Source organism: Hemibagrus wyckioides, linkage group LG18, assembly GCF_019097595.1.
Source record: "Hemibagrus wyckioides isolate EC202008001 linkage group LG18, SWU_Hwy_1.0, whole genome shotgun sequence".
NCBI lineage: Eukaryota > Metazoa > Chordata > Actinopteri > Siluriformes > Bagridae > Hemibagrus > Hemibagrus wyckioides.
This window is the reverse complement of record NC_080727.1, coordinates 23,022,303-23,042,147: the sequence shown is the minus strand read 5'-3', so window position 1 is coordinate 23,042,147 and position 19,845 is coordinate 23,022,303. Positions and strand designations below refer to the sequence as shown.

Below are 19,845 nucleotides of genomic sequence, written 5' to 3'. Positions count from 1 at the left end.
TAACATTATGACCACCTGCCTAATATTGTGTTGGTCCCTGACCCGTCCTGCACTGTTTATTCTGACACCTTTCTATCAGAACCAGCATTAACTTCTTCAGCAGTTTGAGCAACAGTAGCTCGTCTGTCACAAGAGCTGCAGTTTTGGAGACGCTCTGATCCAGTGGTCTAGCCATCACAATTTGATCCTTTTGGTCAAACTCGCTCAAATCCTTACGCTTGTCCATTTTTCCTGCTTCTAACATCAACTTTGAGGACAAAATGTTGACTTGCTGCCTAATATATCCCACCCACTAACAGGGGCCATGATGAGGAGATCATCAGACTTACTCACGTCACCTGGCACTGATCACAATGTTATGGTTGATTGGTGTAAAAATAAATATTCACTAAATCATCCACTACATACTGGACACTACAAATTGTTTGGGTCTGAACAGATTTACTTTATTGTGAGACACTGAGAACATTTATAAACTAGAACAGAGACACTCTGTTACTGTAAATAAATACAATAACAAACAGTTCTGAGGAGAGAGTGAACAGTCTGAATCTGGTTGCAGGGGTCACTGTTTCTTCTTCACGACATGGGCACAGTCATATTTGCCCCTGACTACTGTGAGCTTGACACCTGGCAGATCCTGTGTCCTGCCTCCTTGCACCAACACAACATTGTGCTCCTGGAGATTGTGTCCTTCACCTGGGATAAACACCACCGCCTCCTTACCGTTGGAGAGACGAACCCGTGCACACTTGCGGTTGGCGGAGTTGGGCTTTTTGGGTTTCCTGATCATAGTCTTCAAAACTACGGCCTTCAGTTGCGGTCGACCGAATGTGGCACCAAGCTTTTTGGGTGGTGGGGATGGTTTGCCCTGGCGATGCATCTGATTGAGTGTAGCCATGGTCCTGGTTAAGAGAGGTCTAGACCAGGGGAACGCACACTGGGATGCTGCAACGGTAACATCATAAGATAAATCATTTATTTATATTCCTCATGAAATAAATATTTTGTATAGAGGGTTATTAATCAGAAACCAGACTTGTCATGTCAAAGCTCAGGGTAACGGCTAGCATGTAAGCAAATACAACATTTACCATATTGAATGTTACACTACTTCACACAAAATTATGTATTCTTGTTGGAAGAGAAGACGGTGTGGTGTATAAAAACAGAATTGTGTTTTAAATGTGTTTGAGGTACCAGCTGAACAGTCAGATGTTGTTAAAACACAAAAGTGCTTTTCACATAAGGGACTTCCGCTCTCTTTGAAAAGAATAAACTTCAATCTTTCTGTTCTCAAACGAGGGTAAGCAAGAAAGAAGCAAAGCTCAAAAGTGACAATCTTTGCATTCAAGAATGTCTCCAAATACTAATACTTCTGGATTTCTTCCAAATTTGCGGTGAAATTTGTGTCCAGAACAGAAGGGAACAGGAATATAAAGTCCTGAAACATCTGTGCATTCATTTGTGCACAATTTAGTAATGCATTGAAAGCTGAAGAAGAAGATGATGATGAAGAAGAAAATGAATAAGATGGAGATCTTAAGATGAAAACGATGAAGAGCTTAAGAAGAAAAAGATGAAGAAAAAGAAGAAGAAGATGAAGAAGTCTATGCTTTTACACATTTGTCTATAATTAATATATTCTAGACTATATCTTGGACATGTGACTCTCACCTTGCACGACTGAGGACAGCATCGGTCTCAGATTCCCAAGAAAAGCCATACTGAGTAATCTGCAGCCCAAAAACAACACAAAGTAGAAGTTATTAATGTTTCCTGACATTTCTCCATCAGACTGAAACACGATACACGAGGAGAAAGCTCTGTGAATTAACCAGCATGGACTAAACACCAGCAAACCACCCTTACCTAATGCTACTATAATATTATTTTGCTACAGAGGACACGACATACCTGCTGATAAAGCCGTAAATGTAAATATTTAATTATCTCTTTGCGTGGAGATCGTGGGAGAAATGTTGACCTCTTGCTGCGTTTATGTCACAGCCATGATGGTCGCCATGTTGAAAGTGACGTCACCGAGCATGTTTCTGATACTTCATGTCTTTGACGCGTCCCCAAGCGACAAGTCCACACTGACCTCTGGCGGACTTATTAGAAACTGCACCAAATAACTGAACACTTACCGTGCACAATCATTGCAGTTGTCAAGTCAAGTCAAGAAGCTTTTATTGTCATTTCAGCCATATATAGCTGACGCAGTTCACAGTGATATGAGACAAGGTTTCTCCAGGACCCTGGTGCTACATAAAAACAACATACACTGATCAGGCATTATGACCACGTGTCTAATATTGTGTTGGACCTCCGTTCACTGCAAAAACAGCCCTGACCTGTCATGTACTTTGACATAAACTGTAGCAAAAGCTTGCTGTAGGTCCCATGATGATATTTTAGGGTTTTTGGAGACCTCTTTAAGGGAATTTGCTTGGACGGCCTAACCTGGTCATGGTGGCAGTTGTTGTAAATGTTCTCCACTTGTAATTGATTTTCTGGACAGTGGAATGGCTGATTACAAATTCTTTTGAGATATTTTTAGATCCCTTACCAGACTCATAAGCATCAACCTTCTTTCTGAAGGCATCAGAGAGCTCTTTGGATCTCACCATGGTGGTACCTCTCACTTCAACAATTAAGAGCAAACCAAGCTAAATGTCTGGGGTTTAAATAAGACAAGTCTCCTTCACAATGCTCTGGAACAATATTCTAATCATTTCCACCTGATGTGATTCACCTGTAGGTCAATTTTTCCATTTTAAATATAAATAAATGTGGGGGGTGTCCTTACTTTTTCCTCACAAGGATTTGGATTTTTTAAAATTACAATTAACAGATCATTTAAAAAAAAGACTTTTCTTTGGTTTCATTTGTTTAGTTGTATTACCTGAATCTTTCAATATTGTAAAAATGAAGATCAAATGCCTGTATGTTTAAGTATGTTAAAAAAAAAAAATTAAAAACATGCTTTCATGGGGTGTCCTAATATTTTCACATGACTGTATATTATATTATATTATATTATATTATATTATATTATATTATATTATATTATATTATATTATATTATATTATATCATATTTTATACATGAAACTAAATCCAGGACAGTCTCTGGATCCACTATTTTTTCCCTTCTGTATGCATGATGAAGCAATAGTTTAAACCTTTCTAGAAGACATGTTGCAAGAATTCTAACTTATCTGATGAACTTCAGTTATGTTTATTTTTGGAAGCTCTTGCAGATACCAAATGTAAAATACCACCTTCGTGGGTGGATTGAAAGAACCTGAAATGCAGAGCAGTACTGCTGAGAACAGAAAAGTATTCCCCTATTGCTTATGGATCCTGAATTGATATTTAATATATTCTTATATTCAGGGGCAATTTAGCATACCTGTTTATGTACTGCTATGTCTTTCCGGACCTGCCTGATCCATCCAGACGCTCTACCCCTGGCTGGAATCTCGTGGCTTGGTGGTGCTCACTGCTGCTGTGGATAGATCTGCATGGACAACCTGTGACCCAGGGGACTGCTGTGGATAGCACCACTCAGAGACTATCACACTGTCTCTGAACTGCCGTTGCATCAGTCAGGTTTCGGCAGGAAGGAATTATTGTTTGTTTTTTGAATTATTGTCTTGGTTGCTGTTGTAGAAAGGACATTATTTACATTTACATTATTTATTGTCCAGTGTCACCCAAATTCTAGTTCCCTTCTGAGCCTGGTTCCTCTCAAGGGGTTCTTCCTCAAATCATCTCAGGGAGTTTTTTCCTCACCACCGTCACCTCAGGCTTCTCATTAGGGATAAATGTTAAGAATAAATAATAACTTAACTTTAAACTTTATCATTTTTTTCTAGGTTTCTATACTTCTGTAAAGCTGCTTTGAGACAATGTCCATTGTTAACAGTGCTATACAAATAAATTGAATTGAATTGAATTGAATGAACCAAGCTTTGGACCCTGGAACTGTGAGGAGACACGTTACCTATCATGTCAGCATCTAAATCACAACATTTATCTGATGCAAACTCACTCAAATCCTTACACTTGTCCATTTTTCCTGCTTCTAACAAATCAACTTTGAGGACAAAATGTTGACTTGCTGCCTAATATATCCCACCCACTAACAGGTGCCATGATGAGGAGATCATCAGTCTTATTCACTTCACCCGGCACAATGTTATGCCTGATCGGTGTATTCACTGTATTTTATATTATTTTGGTTTTGTAAATACTTTAATCTATTTTTTTGCAGCAGCTTCTTCCAGTGGTGTGCATGAAGCTGATGCAGATGGTGTAGTGTCCTTCAGCCGTGAATGTGTAGTTCATTTTGTTAGCCACCAGGTGTCAATCTAGTGACAGACAGGTATTACCAAACTATTGTATCATGAATGTAATGAAATTAAAGTAAACAATCTAGATTTTAAACAGAACTTCAGAGATTTACAGAATAACAAATTCTGTTTTAGTGTGTTTTTAAAGGTTTGTCTATATTTAAACCATTCGATATTATGACACTTATTCTATATTATGGCACTATTAATTAACGACTGCTTATTTCCTCTCGAACAGAAAATGACGCATATTCTGTTTATGGCATTTTGCAGCATACAAGGAGCTTGAAGAGTTTTTTTGTTTGCTCTTGCACAATCGTTACAAGTAGGCATGTATATGGGTTGTTTGTGTGGCTGTTACTGGAGGATGCTCAACCAGAGGGTGATAAACACAGGAACGGAGCGAAGGAGTGGAGAGCGAGGGATGGATGCGAGGGGTGAGGGTGAGTCATAAGGAAAGAGGGGACTAATGAATGAGCAGGCACAGATGTGTGAAAGAGGGAGGATGAAAAGAAGTGCGACTGACTGATTGCAGGAGTGGGAGGAAAGCGAGAGGAGCAAGCGAGCATCTAAAGTCCTTGTGGGCCTCCGAACCTCATCTCTCTTTTTTAATTCCTCTTTTCAAACCTGTCTATTTTGGTTCCTCTTCAGCACTGAAAGGCTACTGCTCTCACAAGGACAGAAAGATGAGACAAAGAGTGAGAAAGTGTGGTGGTGGTGGGCAATGGGAGGATGCGGATGGGCATGGTGATATTTTAGGGTACGTGTAGGAGTAGGTGGGTCATTAGTATGTTGGACACTCTTAATGGACATGAACCGAACTGAATAAAGTTGACATGTTAGCAGGGCCGTGGAGGTGGAGCCTGTATGTGTAGGATCTAAAATGCCTCAGCAACAGGAGAGAAAATGGAGCTAGAGACATTTCGAGGCATAGGCTGACAGGGAAAGTGAGAGGGAGGCAGGAAAAACCATATAGGGTATTATCATGCACCGTGTAGGCTGAGTGAATGAGTATAGGGTGCATGTGTGTGTGTTTTTGTGCGTGTGTGTGTGTGTTTTTGTGCGTGTGTGTGAGAGTGTGTTGGAGTGGGAAGCTTATTGTCTCCACCATGCCTTGAGTCAAGAGCATACATCAGGAAAATAGCTAGCGCCTCATCATGTGCGTCAGTCAGCAGCTCTCAGGTCCATGAAACCATGGAGACACACTAAAAAGGCTCTAAATGAAAAGCAGGAAGTAGAAAAAAAACAATAGTCTTGTTGGGGGCAGTATTAATGAACTCATGGACACTGAAGATCCTCGCTTTGATAAAATTGCATTTAATTAAATTGACTGCAGTATATATTTTTCAGCTTTTTTCCCCTTCTGTTTAGCTTAGAAACAAGACAAACATGGAAGGTAATAAGATCTTTATTAACATTTTGATAGAATAAAATATTTTCATGTCTTTATGTAATTGCACAGGCACAAACATCGTCAACATCAAAGAATAATAAATAACAAGATTTCGGGAATCAATCCTCTACTTTGCTGTAGACAACTCTACATTGGTGTATGGGTGCAATAGAACCGAAAATTAGTGTCAATATTCTTCAATATTATCCTTGTGTAAAACACAGTCTTCACTATAAGTGAATACCAAAGTGGCATTTTGTAAAATTGCCATTACAAGAATACATTTAAGTATTTTTTTCCCTCAAAATGACAGTCCATGAATACAAGTGCTCATATGACATTCATTTTGTTCAAGTACAAACACAAAATAATCATTTTTCAATGTTAAAATCTCTCTTTTTTAAATATAATCATTAATATAATATGAAAACGCTGACAATATGCCATACTTAATTAAGTCACAGACTTATTTTAGAACATGTGATCACTGGTTCCATCTGAAAGAGAACAAGACATAAAGAAAACAGGTTAGAATATAAAAAGCCGATCAAAATCCTGTCTTTGAATAAACCAAACCAAACATCAACACCGTTCACTGATTCTCACCTTGATAGAAGTGCTGTGGTGACTCTTGAAAAGGGAGTTGATACAACTCAGGTTGTTGCCTCAAGGCAGGATTAACCGAGGCAGCTGCCTCGAACACGGGTTCCATGTTGACCAGCTCCTCCAGGAGGGACTGGTCACAGGGTAGACCAGGGGCGGGGTCATTTTCTGGAGCAGGGGTAGACTGTGGGGAGGCTGGGAGAGTGATATCATCATCCATTATGCTCTCCATTGAAGCTCTTCCCTCATCTTGCGCCCCTGACTCCAGCGACCTTCTCCCAACCGTGCTGGTACAGTGCGTCGACTGGACGCTACAGAGGTGCTGCACACCAACTAGGGCCTCCTCCTGAGTGTATCCCGTGGAGCAGGTGCTCACTTGGGCAGGAGGAGTATGCTCGGTAGAGGAGTGAGGATGAGAACATGGGGAAGGGGAAGAGAAATAAGGAGCTGGAAGAGGGTTAGCAAATTTTTCTTCTTTTTCATCATGATCCAGTGATGAGTGAGATTCTCCACAGCACATGGTGGGTGGAAAATCAGTGGTCAGAAGTTTCAAGTTTTGCTCTGGTTGGACAGAGGAGGAGTGATCTTTCCAGAAGCCCTCAGCAACTGAACTAAGATATTGAGCTAATAGTGAGATTTCAATTTTCTCCCTTTCATCAATAGCTCGCTGAGAGAAAAAACCTGGACAGCGCTGTTCAGTAGGAGAAGCCTCTGGGGTCAGGAGGCCCTCGGGTGGACCATGATGGATGGAATGAGGGACATCTACATACAGAGGCCCTCTGATCTCTGGTAAGGCCATAAGGGCACATTCATCATTGACTGGACTATCTGGCGTAGGAGGTAGCTTCTCATATAGAGCTCTGCTGCCATGCTGTACAGATAGTGTCACTCCTGTGTCTGCTGAGTGGGATGATGGGTGATTGACTGAGTGCATGGTTTGGGTGACTGTGCTGGCCAAATCTGGTTTAAAGAAATCTTCTCCAAACATGAAATGACCTCCTCCAAGTCTTGGAGTGTATGGTGGTGTGCAAAGCATCTCCCCTATGCTGGGTGGTTTGGATACACAGGAAATGAAACGGGGTGCAAGGGGCATAGGGGTTTGGGTAGCTGGAAATGCCATATTGGTCATGACAGTCAGAGAGGAATGAGGAGTGGGGTCTGAACTTGTGGAGAACTTTGTGCTGTCTGGTAAGCATAACTGGTGGCTTTCATGTTGTTGAGAAAAGTCATTTTCATCTAGGGGGAAGTTTGAACAGGGACCAGAGCCCAGTGGCAAGCCTGAGTGAAGGGTGGAAGTGCTGGGCAGTTCCTCAGAGGAGCTGCGTCCAGAGACAGTAAAGCTAAAGTCAAATGATTGAGCAGACAAGCCACTACTGCTGGGGGTGAAGACTTGCTCTGGGCTAGACAGGGGATGAGAGAATTGTTGAGCCAAACCCTCCTGGTACAGGAGAGCCAGCTGGTTTTGCTCAGAGTTCAGCTGCTGACGCACAGACCATGCTTCAGACTCACTAAAGGATGAGAGAAGACAAAAAAGGTGTATGAGATTTTTCCATAACATCACACAATTAAAGATAAAAGAAGGGTCATTAAGGGTCACAAAAGGTAGTACCTAATGACATAATTCTGGCACGTAATGGGATGTTCTCCAGACTGGAGCTGAAGGACCATGTAAAGCCAGACCCATGAATGGTCAGCTGTCTCCACTTGAACCACCATCTCCACCTGCCTCTCTCCTCCTTCGCGCACTAGAAAGGAATAAGGAAATACTTTAATCATACTACTCCTTTTCTCTTTCGGTGCTACCACAAGTGAATCAAAGTCATACAGTGGCTGTACGTGTAGTATAAGTACATAAAACTCACAGAGGGCACAGTGCTGCGCCGAGGCATGAGAGAGATCTCGAGGATGTAGCAGGCTGTACCAGGAGCGAGAGCGTAGTGTGTCCACGTCATAGCCCAAATAGACACTGACACTGCCATGAAACAAAAAAATAGTAATTTCTATTTACCTTTGCTTTTGACTACTAATCACACTGGCAATGTCTGCAGAATCATTCAACACTCACCATTCTTGGGCTGTCTGTATCCTCATATCATGGCTGTGCTGGGAGTGGAAGGAGGTCAGCTGAAAAGCTTGCTCAGCTGGTGGGGTAGGGAGTGGGTTCCTGGTACTTGCAGGGTTCGATGCCTGGAGCTCCATAGGTGAACAGAAACACACCCACACTGCATTGGAGGTCCAGTAAGATGATGCGTGGTAGGGCAATGGGAGGCAGCGTGCTCGCACCAGAGTCACCTTGTTACCAGAGCCTTGCCTTCTCACAAACTTTGAAGTGTTGAAGCGACAGCGAAAGAGACGCTCTAAAAATGTAAATATTTATAGAGATTATGAATGAAGATCTGGGGCATGAAGTTCAAATACTGCTGGAATGACTCAAGCATTTTCTGTTACCTGTGTCAGGTGGAGTGACTGCCCCAAGATTGTTCCTCATGACAAAGTGATCAGCTGGATCAATAATGTCATAGACACTGTCACTCTGTGAGACTAGATCTACCTGTAATCATAGACATAAGGATATTCAACATTAGAAAATAATGTAATTTACAAAGAAAACTGAGTAGTTCTTGTTAAACAATACCTCCCCCCCCCCCCAAAAAAAACAAAATTCAATAAAAAAATTAAATAAAAATCCCTTGCTATTTTCCTTTTGAGGAAAATAATTTAATAATAATTAATAATATTTTTAAGTGCATGTGAAAGATGAATGTTTCATATATCTCACCATTGAGTGCCCAAGGTGTTCGGTGACATTGTCGGACAAATACAGGAGCTTGCCCTCGCTTGTCAGCAAGAGGAAAAAACCTGGTAAGGTGTTCATGAGCTCAGCGAGTTCAGGAATGCACATGAAGCTTGGGCTCACATCCTGGGTCCCGGCTGTGCTTATGTCTAGACACAAGAAGAGACTAAGTTAATGTCGGTCAGCCTAATTTTGACAAAAGCTCTAAATTTTTGTGAAACCCTAACCCTAACCTTTCACAAAAACGACTATAATGTCAAAGAAACCCAGAGCTTAATCACTGGTCCAAAAACAGCAAACTCCTTTAACAAAGCAGTGAACATCAGCACCACGGACAGCAACTTCAATAACGCGATATTCTCGGACTGAATGCAATTCTGTTGTTACACTGATTGTTGATGATTAAAGCTGATCAAAAAGAATCTCTAGTTAAAATAAGCATTACCCACCTTGAGAAAAAAAGACGGATTTTCTTGTGTACATGCAAGCAAGGGACATGATGTGCAGGTAAGACAGGCGAGCCTTGTCTGCGTCCGAGATGGGCAGCAGGTCCTTCAATTTACGGATCTCGGCATTGATCTGATCTCTTCGCGCTTTCGACGCGCCTTTCGTGGAGCGGTACATTTTTCCCGGCTGAAGCCTACAGGTGGTCTGAGTCTCACCGCCGGTGTGTGACGGGAATCGAGCGCTGGTTCAAGGGACAGGCTTTAAATCTTATAGCGCCTATTTAATCATTGGGGCAACTGTTTGGAAGCGAAAAGTAAGCTAAATAAAGAAAATGAAAACTTCAAGAAACAAACATTGTCTCAGAATTCTCGCGGTTCCGGATGGGTAATATTATTTAGAGATGAATAAGATAAAAGGAATTCTTCTCGGCTCGTGTCTCGGTTCTGGTAGAAATACTGCATCCAGGCCCTTTATATAGAGAAAGTGCCTTAGAGAAGGAGCGACGGGGGCGTGCACTGACACATCGGAATCAATATTCTCATGTGTCTCTGCATCTCCTACATTCACTCCCTGATGATGACGTGAGAGGACGATGGGAACCCCTTCAACGCACATAGCCCGATATGGACAAAAAATAGGGCCGCATGAGGCGGAGACAGTGGATTTATCTGTCTGTCCGTCCGTGTATTTATATAACTCCAAGACCACGACAGAGCGGAGGTTAACTCTCAGTCTGGACGGAGGGGCATGCAGAGAGACTTGGAGAAAGGTTTTCGGTCTATATAAGCCAAGAGGAAACACTGAAGGGTTTTCTCATTATAAATAAAGGGAAATATATATAGATGACATATATTAAGAGGGACATAGTCATTTTTAACCGGTCCATATGCAATGACATGAGGGGACATATGGTTTTACTTGTAGTAATAATAATAATAATAATAATAATAATAATAATAATAATAATAATAACAACAACAACAACAACAACAATAATAATAATAATAATGATGAATAATCAGTAGATGTGTTTTTCAACTCCTCTGTGCTGCATCAGGCATACAGGTAGTAAAGCTGGTAGGAGGCTGATCGCTCACGATGTTCAGCCACCATGTCTACCCATCATCACACACACACCTACGTATCACCACACTCACACACACACACACACACACACACACACACAAACACACATACACCATGTTGCATTTATTTAGCTTTCAACAAACTAGCAAAGGCCATGATAGAAGCTTTTTCACAGACAAATGACAGATTTTACCAACCAGAGCTCAGATTTGTGAATTTATGCTTGAAAATGGGAGGTTCCAGTCTTAGGGCACTAATACAATCATATGTTCATGTCTTTAATCATTTTTAAACACACTTTCAAAAAGCTCTACTTTAATTTTAGATCTTTTAAGAAGTTCTTATGTACAGAGGCATGGTTCAGCCCAACATTAGGCAGAGGTGAGATTGCCTTCTCTGCAGTCTATTGCACATTGATCCCTTGTAAGCCATGTTGTTTTAGACCACGCTATCTGTGTGAACATGAGACATTAGTTCAAACGTTTTTTTGTATAACCATACACGTGAGAGACATGCACACACACAAAATGAAGGACACTGTTTTCATATCTTCTCTATCGTTTTTTTCCTGTATATATTTAAATCGAGAGAAGCATGGTCCTCACTTTGTTCCTTAAAGGAAAGATAATTTCTGTTGCTTGGCAACTCTCCCACTCAAACGCTAAGATAGCACAACATGGACAATGTTGCTGAACCTGATGGTCTCCTGTCTTCTTTCTCTGGCTAGTTAGGTTTTCAATGTTTTGCTGGATTCCAGATGTTATTGGTTGTAGTATCAACATACACCACAACTTATTAACTTCAAGATAGAGAAATTGGAGGCTGATGAGGGAAGACCTGTCGATCACTGCTATAACAAATGCTAACAGGAACAGGGGCTATTTTGTGAATGTTCCACAACATTATACACCGATCAGGCATAACTTTATGACCACCTGCCTAATATTGTGCTGGTCCCCCTTTTCTGCCAGAACAGCCCTGACCCATCAAGGCATGGACTCCACTAGATCCCTGAAGGTGTGCTGTGGTATCTGGCACCAAGATGTTAGCAGCAGACACTTAAAGGACCTGAAGGATACTTTTGATAGATACTGACCACTGCAGACCAGGAACACCCCACAAGAGCTGCAGTTTTGGAGATGCTCTGATCCAGTGGTCTAGCCATCACAATTTGGCCCTTTTGGTCAAACTCACTCAAATCCTTACACTTGTCCATTTTTCCTGCTTCTAACATCAACTTTGAGGACAAAATGTTGACTTGCTGCCTAATATATCCCACCCACTAACAGGTGCCATGATGAGGAGATACTCAGTCTTATTCACTTCACCTGTTAGTGACCATAATGTTGGTGTAAATAACTAAAAGCACTGCTTTAAATCAGTTAAAAATGTTTTTACCACTGATAAATTGCTGTGGCATAAGTGGAATAAAGCACTTCAGGGCATGATGTAATCAGGGTGGTAACAACACTGGCATTGATTAGTTTCCTCTAATTGTTCTAACAACAAAACATGTTGGGTTTTATTGCTTGCATATGATCCAGCTTTTTTTAAGAAACTTGACCAACTTTAGGCAAACAGACTGTGTACTGTGGTCAGTTGTGGTGGTACTGTGTGACACTTCATCACTTCCATGAGCTGTACTGTCTGCTCTCAGTATGCTGCTTGGTGCTAAATGAGCTGTTCTCTCAAGTTTTTTACCAACTGCATTTAGGTGTGAAAGAGAATGTGCGACTCAGAAATATGTGTCTGTGTATGCGAATGTGAGAGTGCATGCATCTTGAACGTGTGCTTGCCGATTGAATATATGTGTTTATGTACATGAGTGTGTGTGAAAGTTTAAAACACACACACACACACACATACACACACAAAACCCCAACCAATGATTAAATGAGTGGAGCAAACGCCTCCACATTTCCCTCCTCCCTCCATCCTTCTGTTCACAAAGCATGTGCAGCCTGCAACCTTGTGCATGTTCTTTCTTTTTCTTTCTCTCTCTCTCTTCTTAGAGGTTTAGGTTTATTTTTAGTTTTCAGCACAAAAGACCTCTTTGAATTTACCTGTTTTCATAAAAATCAATCTATATAAAGAATGTAAGAATAGAAAGAGAGAGAGAGAGAGAGAGAGAGAGAGAGAGAGAGAGAGCAGCATCTGCAGAGCGCAACTCTGTACTTAAGAGCAAAGCTAACTAGGCAATTCAATGAATTCTCTGTAATCATAAAACTTCAAAGTATTAGAGGTATGTGTTTTGAGCTTTTAGATATCGTCTCTGATATTGTTTTGTCCGAAGTTGATGTAGTTCTGCATTAGATGAAGTTCTTTCTTTTTGTATTTTTGCAGCCTGATTTTCGGGGTATTTCTGAGCCATCCTTATTACCACTAATAATGCTTCAGCTTGCCATTTTCCTTCCTGCAATTTTGTCCATTATTGATCAAATAACAGCATGCTTGACCCCACTCATTGTAATGACCATGTAATGAATGGAGGAGAATGAGAGAGCCGGGTGCATAAAAAGGGTGTAAAGGTAATGACTTCTGAAGACAGGTTGACGTAGGGCTGGACATACGCTAGGCCTTGTGCTGTACACAAAAACTTTTTTTGGCTCCTTGGAGGGCTTGGCCACGGGGGAGAATGAGTCATTGAGAACTGCCACCCTGACCCCAGAGCTCCCACCTGAGGCTTTTTGTTGTTTATTACGTGGGTGGTGTGGCCATCTGCTGAAAACAAAATGGCGGTGGGTGGGCTTCCTTAGCTGCTGACTGATGCAGGCTCCCAGAATATGAGTAATGTCCATAAGACATCATCTGTGCATTGCATGTCCAGTTTCTGCACAAGCTGCATGACTTTGTAGCATGTGTCCTTGAAATATAGCTGGAAAGAAATGGCGTTTTGACAAATTCAGCAAATTTTAACAACCTTCAGCTGGTCAAAGTGCTTTCAATTATGTGTCACTGCAGAAAGCTTCCCATCATCGCTAGCATTCAGGTGTTCTATCTTCTGCATCATGTGTGTGTGTGTGTGTGGGGGGGGGTCTTTGTAGGGAACATTATAGGAAGAGGTTTTTTATGGATTTGTTTAGCTAATTTCCAATAACTCATAGTTACCCATATTCTCAAGGGTAACTCTGTTGTGCTGTATTTGGGTGACTAAACTATTTTCTTGCACTTATTTCTTATTTTTCCTTATGGACCTCGTGTCAGAATTTTTCGCCTGAGGCTTGAGCATCCAACATGTGTATGAAAATAGACTCAGCTGGATCTGAGATTGGTCTCCTAATCACGAACATAACATATGTGGTCATCAAGTGCCAAATTCTCTACATGTTCAGTTACTCATCTTTATACAAATTCTTCAAAGTACAGAAGAAGAAACATCAGGAGATCATCAGTTCAAATCCAGATAACTCATCCAGCCATCCCTGGGCATACTTGGCTGTGCACTATGGTTGGGAAAGCTGGCATACTCTCTATCTATACTGTCAATCACAGTAACATTAGCCAATCAGGCATCTGTGACGTGTCAGGCTTCATGTTTGTAGAAGAAGACATGTTAGATTCATGTTTCTTGGAGGAAGCATGTGTTCCTCCCGGCCCACCTTCCTATGGTGGTAGTTGTTGTGTGGTGGGGAGAGTTAGCAAGTGGGTGGGAATTGACATGACTGGAGAGAAAAAATCTGATTTTACAAATAGAGTGTAATACAAATGCAGTGATGTTTAAATTGTGCAGCCAAATTGTGATGGCTAGACCACTGGATCAGAGCTTCTACAAAACTGCAGCTCTTATGGGGTGTTCCCAGTCTGCAGTGGTCAGTATCTATCAAAATAAGGAACAGTGGTGAACCGGAGACAGGGTCATGGATGGTCGAGGCTCATTGATGCACGTGGGGAGAGAAGGCTGGCCCGTGTGATCCGATTCAACAGAGGAGCTACTGCTGCTCAAATTGCTGAAGAAGTTAATGCTGGTTCTGATAGAAAGGGGTCAGAATACACAGTGCAGGACGGGTCAGGGCTGTTTCGGCAGCAAAAGGGTGACCAACACAATATTAGGCAGATGGTCATAACGTTATGCCTGATCAGTGTACGTGAAAACTTGATGGAAAACCAATTAATTTCCCAGGATAAACCCTTGTTGTTTTTTTTGCCTTTCCACTCCATTATTGTCATTTGCTTCTGGAGGGAACATTTGATGCTTGACTATGCGGCCATGGCAACAGAACTGCAGTATCTTAGTAACAAAATATGTTCATTGTGAGAGACGGGAAGAGAGATTGTTTTTAATAGCACAGCAGGGATGCTGTACTGAACTTTGTGCAATACTGAACCTTTTTAAGCAAGGAACAGAATGTAGCAATGTATTGATGGGTGAAAGAAAATAACACCCTTTTTTAACCCCACGTTTTATGAGTCAGTCCCAAAGCATCTTCCTCATCACAAAGGACCTTCAGAGCATTCAAGGATTTACTTTCCTTTGTGTCCTCTGACCAGGATCTTCACGTTTTAATTTGTGGTTTTGCACTTGTTTCTTTATTGTGGATTGTACACCGATCAGGCATAACATTATGACCACCTATATAATATAATGTTGGTCCCCCTTTTGCTGCCAAAACAGCCCTGACCCGTCCTGCACTGTGTATTCTGACCCCTTTCTATCAGAACCAGCATTAACTTCTTCAGCAGTTTGAGCAACAGTAGCTCGTCTGTTGGATCGGATCACACGGGCCAGCCTTCTCTCCCCACGTGCATCAATGAGCCTCGGCCGCCCATGACCCTGTCACCGGTTCACCACTGTTCCTTCCTTGGACCACTTTTGATAGATACTGACCACTGCAGACTGGGAACACCCCACAAGAGCTGCAGTTTTGGAGATGCTCTGATCCAGTGGTCTAGCCATCACAATTTGGCCCTTTTGGTCAAACTCGCTCAAACCCTTACACTTGTCCATTTTTCCTGCTTCTAACATCAACTTTGAGGACAAAATGTTGACTTGCTGCCTAATATATCCCACCCACTAACAGGGGCCATGATGAGATCATCAGTCTTATTCACTTCACCTCTCACTGCTCACAATGTTATTTCTGACCGGTGTATGATTGTATGTTGATTGGATGTATCACTGTAGATCAGTTATAATTTACAATGGTTTTTAAGGATTTAATGATAAAATCTTCATCAAGTGCCCAAGGCTTTAAGATGAACAATTCACTGACAGTTTTGAGATGTTTCTACATATGGATCATGTCAAGGTGATTTAATTTAACCAAAAACATCAATTGGGAAAATTTGGTCATGGGAGCAGGACAGAAGCACTCCATAGAGCATTTGATTGAATCCAAACCCCTTAATTAAATTCGTCAACTAAGTGCAGGAGGAATAATTAATACAAAATACAATGGTCATGCATTTATTCAATCAACCATTTGTGTGGTAGCATCAAAGTGCTACAGATCAAGCGCTTTAGTTAATATTCATGTCAAAGATCAGAATGGGTGAAAAAAAGTCGTCTCAGTGAGTGCCAGAGGATGCCAAAACTCTTGATATCTTGGGATTTTCACTCTCTAGAGCAGGGTTCCTCAAATCTTGCCCTGGAGGGCCAATCCACTGCAGAGTTTAGCTCCAACCCTGATCAAACTCCTCTACCTGTGATTTTCTAATGATCCTGAAGACCCTGATTAGCGTGCTCAGGTGTGTTTGATTAAGGTTCAAGCTAAACTCTGCAGGAAAGTGGATCTCGTGGGCCAGATTTGAGGATCCCTGCTCTAGAGTCTCTAGAGTTTACAGAATGGCATGAAAAACCAAAAACACATGAAATAATATTTTGTCAACATTTTTTAGCATTGTTTATTTTGTGTAATATCTAATAAAAACTCAGGTTTTGAAAAGGTTTATGGGCCTTTACACCTATACAGCTTACTGCTGTCAATTTTGGACTTTATAAATAAACATGACATGACCCGACTCTTATCTTCATATGTCCTGCATGTGTGTGTGTGTGTGTGTGTCCCATCCTAAGCCGTTCTTTACAATAGATTGTTTCACTGCCATGCTCCCTGTTCCAGAAATAGGATCAAGCAAGTGTGACATTTTACTCAGCAAATTCAGAAGGAAGTTATCCGGAAGGGCGAAGTGACACAATTTACAATTACAGACCTACATGACAGCCTTTTCTTCGGCCACTGTGTAATCACTGCAGTCACCGGCAGAGATCTGTTCATCACTCATTGCTGTCAGAGGTAGTTCATTCATGATGTTTCTAAAAGCCTGACAGTGATGTGCTCTATGAGGGGGTGGAGAGGAAATTACTGTGTCTCTGACCCGGCCTCTGTATTCTCACAAAAATAGACAGTGATACCCTTGTTTTAACATGGCAGATACCGTTTTTAACATTTTACCTCTAAATATGGAATCATGAGTGACATTTTTGCAATTCGTGCCTTTTTATGTTGCTTGTTTGTCTTCCTAGTTGTTGTTTTTCCATCATAAAAGTGCTTATGTAATTACTATTACATTACTAAACAAACCAGCCGCTGACGTAGTGTCATGAGTCTGTGGAACGAGGGGATTCTCCTACTGCATGCTGTTGTAGCAAATCATTTTGGACTAAGAAAGCTGATGAAAATATACACAGTCAACAGGAGACTGACTGAAGATGCTGTAAAAGACAGACCTCAATCAAAAATACAGAAAGGGCAGCCAAGGAGAGAGAGGAGAAGGTCTGAAGGTTTGTTTTACCCTGTAAGTCACATGTCCGCTACCTCCCACCTTCTTCCATCTGCTGCTCTACCCACAAGGCCTCTGTTGTACCAGCACTAGCCAATGAGTGAGGTCATCTACTCCAAGCTGGTGTCTGTAACCACTACTACAATAATAATACTCACACACACACACACACACACACACAGAGACACACACACACACACACACTTTGTGCTTTGTGCTAATATATCAGCCCTAGCAATGGAGGGAACACCTTACTGCCACTGCAGGTTCAAGAAATCCACTTAACAACAATTCTGAGGTCAACTGATGAATATCAACTTAATTTGATGAGAACATTGCTGTGCCTCACACACTTTATGTTTCAGCACCCAGTTAACAGCAATGATGGCATTATAATGGTCCATTTCCCTTTGTGGGGGTAGAGGGGGCTAACAAAATGTTCCACCAACAGATAAACTACAAAGTATATCTGCAATATAATATATATTTAAAATAAACAACAATAAAGTAATTATGAATTAAGAATTATGTAATAGAAATTAATTGTGCAATTTTAGTGTAATTCTAAACCTGTAAACATGGCTTAACAGCTCACATGTGACAATTATTGAGTCAAAGTAGTCTGATGGGTTTTTATTTTATTATTATTTTCTATAATTTCAGCTCTGACAATAGTTCTGCCTGTAAGGCAAATCACAGGTTTCCACTGCATAACATTATGACCACCTGCCTTACATTGCGTTAGTCCCCCTTTTGCTGCCAAAACAGTCCAGACCCTTTGAGGCATGGACTCCACTATTTCCATGAATGTGTTCTGTGGTATCTGGCAAGATGTTAGCAGCAGATCATTTAGGTCCTGTAAGAAGCGATGTGGGGCCTCCAAGCACCATACCTCACAACTTACAGGACTTAAAGGATATCTACAGGACTTAAAGGATACTTTTGATAGATACTGACCACTGCAGACCGGGAACACCCCACAAGAGCTGCAGTTTTGGAGATGCTCTGATCCAGTGGTCTAGCCATCACAATTTGGTCCTTTTGGTCAAACTCGCTCAAATCCTTACGCTTGTCCATTTTTCCTGCTTCTAACATCAACTTTGAGGACAAAATGTTGACTTGCTGCCTAATATATCCCACCCACTAACAGGTGCCATGATGAGGATCATCAGTCTTATTCACTTCACCTGGCACTGCTCACAGTGTTACGCCTGAACAGTGTATAATGCTGCATGTTTTCCCAGGTTTACTTCAATGCACATTCTCTACTCTTCTGGCAACAGGGTTGTTGATCGAAGGATCAGGGTTCAAGCTCCACTGTTGGGCAATTGATTAAGGCCCTTAACCCTCTCTGCTCCAGGGGGCACTGTATCATAGCTGTCCCTGTGCTCTGACCCCAACTTCCTCAGCTGGGATATGTGAAGAAAAGAATTACCCTGTGCTGTAATGTATGTGTGGCCATAATAAAGGCTTCTTTTCTTCTTCGTCTTCTTCTTCTTCTTCTTGAGAGCATTACTGATGTCAAACAAGTATTGTGAATGCTCAAATATAAAGATAAACTGATTAGAAAATGTGTTTTCATTTTAACAAAGGAAGTGTATAAATATCCATATTGAGAAGATATTCATGAAACATTTAAGGCAGGAGTCTCCAGTGTCAGTTTGTAACAGTACATTTTCTAACAATGACCATAAAAGTCTTCAGGATGGTGGACCCTGTTTCATAGTGATATGACAAGCTGTGTTTGTCCTTTTTTTTTTTTGCAAACTATAAAAGTGTGAGAAAAGTGAGGCTGGTGACAGAACGACTTGTTTAGTGCATGTTCCACATTAAATAGATAAATAGGTGAATTATGTATTGTTTATTAATTATTTAACAGAATGTGGTTATACATAAGATGTAATAGATACATAAATACATATTAAAGACCACTCCGTCTATAATTCTTGTCCTATTATTCTCTACTGCCTAACCTTTAATTAATTCATTCTTTCCTAATCTCTGATAAATCCTGAATAAAGCAGATATTCATTCAGATGGTTTGCCATGATGGATATTAATTTGTCTTCTCTAATGAGAGAAAAATAGCACAAATCCCTCTTTGAGAGACTCCTCCAAAACATCTAATGAAAGCTGCTCTTTTAAGAATGTATAGCATCTTAGATGAAGGATTATGATTGGTCTCTGACTACTATCTCAGCTTAAAGTCAAAGGATGTTGTATATCATGTGTACAGCTTAAAGGCTGCAATTATCTTACAGCGCATCTGGAAATAGATTGTTTGGAAGCACCTGAAATAAATTACGGTTTAAATGCAGCTGTCAATATTTTTTACAGATGGTTTTACAGGCTGCTGCAATTAAATGAAGAAATAGAAATCTTGATCTTTATTAGTGAAACACACTAACGAAGATTTGTTTGCTTTTGTGTGAATATTCACCA

General features: G+C 41.0%; 2 protein-coding genes across 2 annotated transcripts; both read right to left on the bottom strand.

Annotated features, from left to right (window-relative positions):
- Positions 1-409: 409 nt before the first annotated feature.
- Positions 410-2,068, bottom strand: mrps12 (mitochondrial ribosomal protein S12). Its single transcript, XM_058416051.1, has 3 exons — positions 1,918-2,068; positions 1,678-1,736; positions 410-948 (listed from the first exon to the last, which is right to left on the bottom strand). Exons 2-3 carry the CDS (start codon positions 1,724-1,726, stop codon positions 566-568), a joined length of 432 nt encoding a protein of 143 aa, XP_058272034.1. The 5' UTR covers positions 1,727-1,736; positions 1,918-2,068; the 3' UTR covers positions 410-565.
- Positions 2,069-5,752: 3,684 nt separating this feature from the next.
- npas4b (neuronal PAS domain protein 4b) lies at positions 5,753-10,086 on the bottom strand. The gene is made up of 8 exons (XM_058415832.1): positions 9,600-10,086; positions 9,136-9,299; positions 8,805-8,907; positions 8,422-8,713; positions 8,219-8,328; positions 7,966-8,101; positions 6,360-7,864; positions 5,753-6,250 (listed from the first exon to the last, which is right to left on the bottom strand). Exons 1-8 carry the CDS (start codon positions 9,772-9,774, stop codon positions 6,225-6,227), a joined length of 2,511 nt encoding a protein of 836 aa, XP_058271815.1. The 5' UTR covers positions 9,775-10,086; the 3' UTR covers positions 5,753-6,224.
- Positions 10,087-19,845: the final 9,759 nt, after the last annotated feature.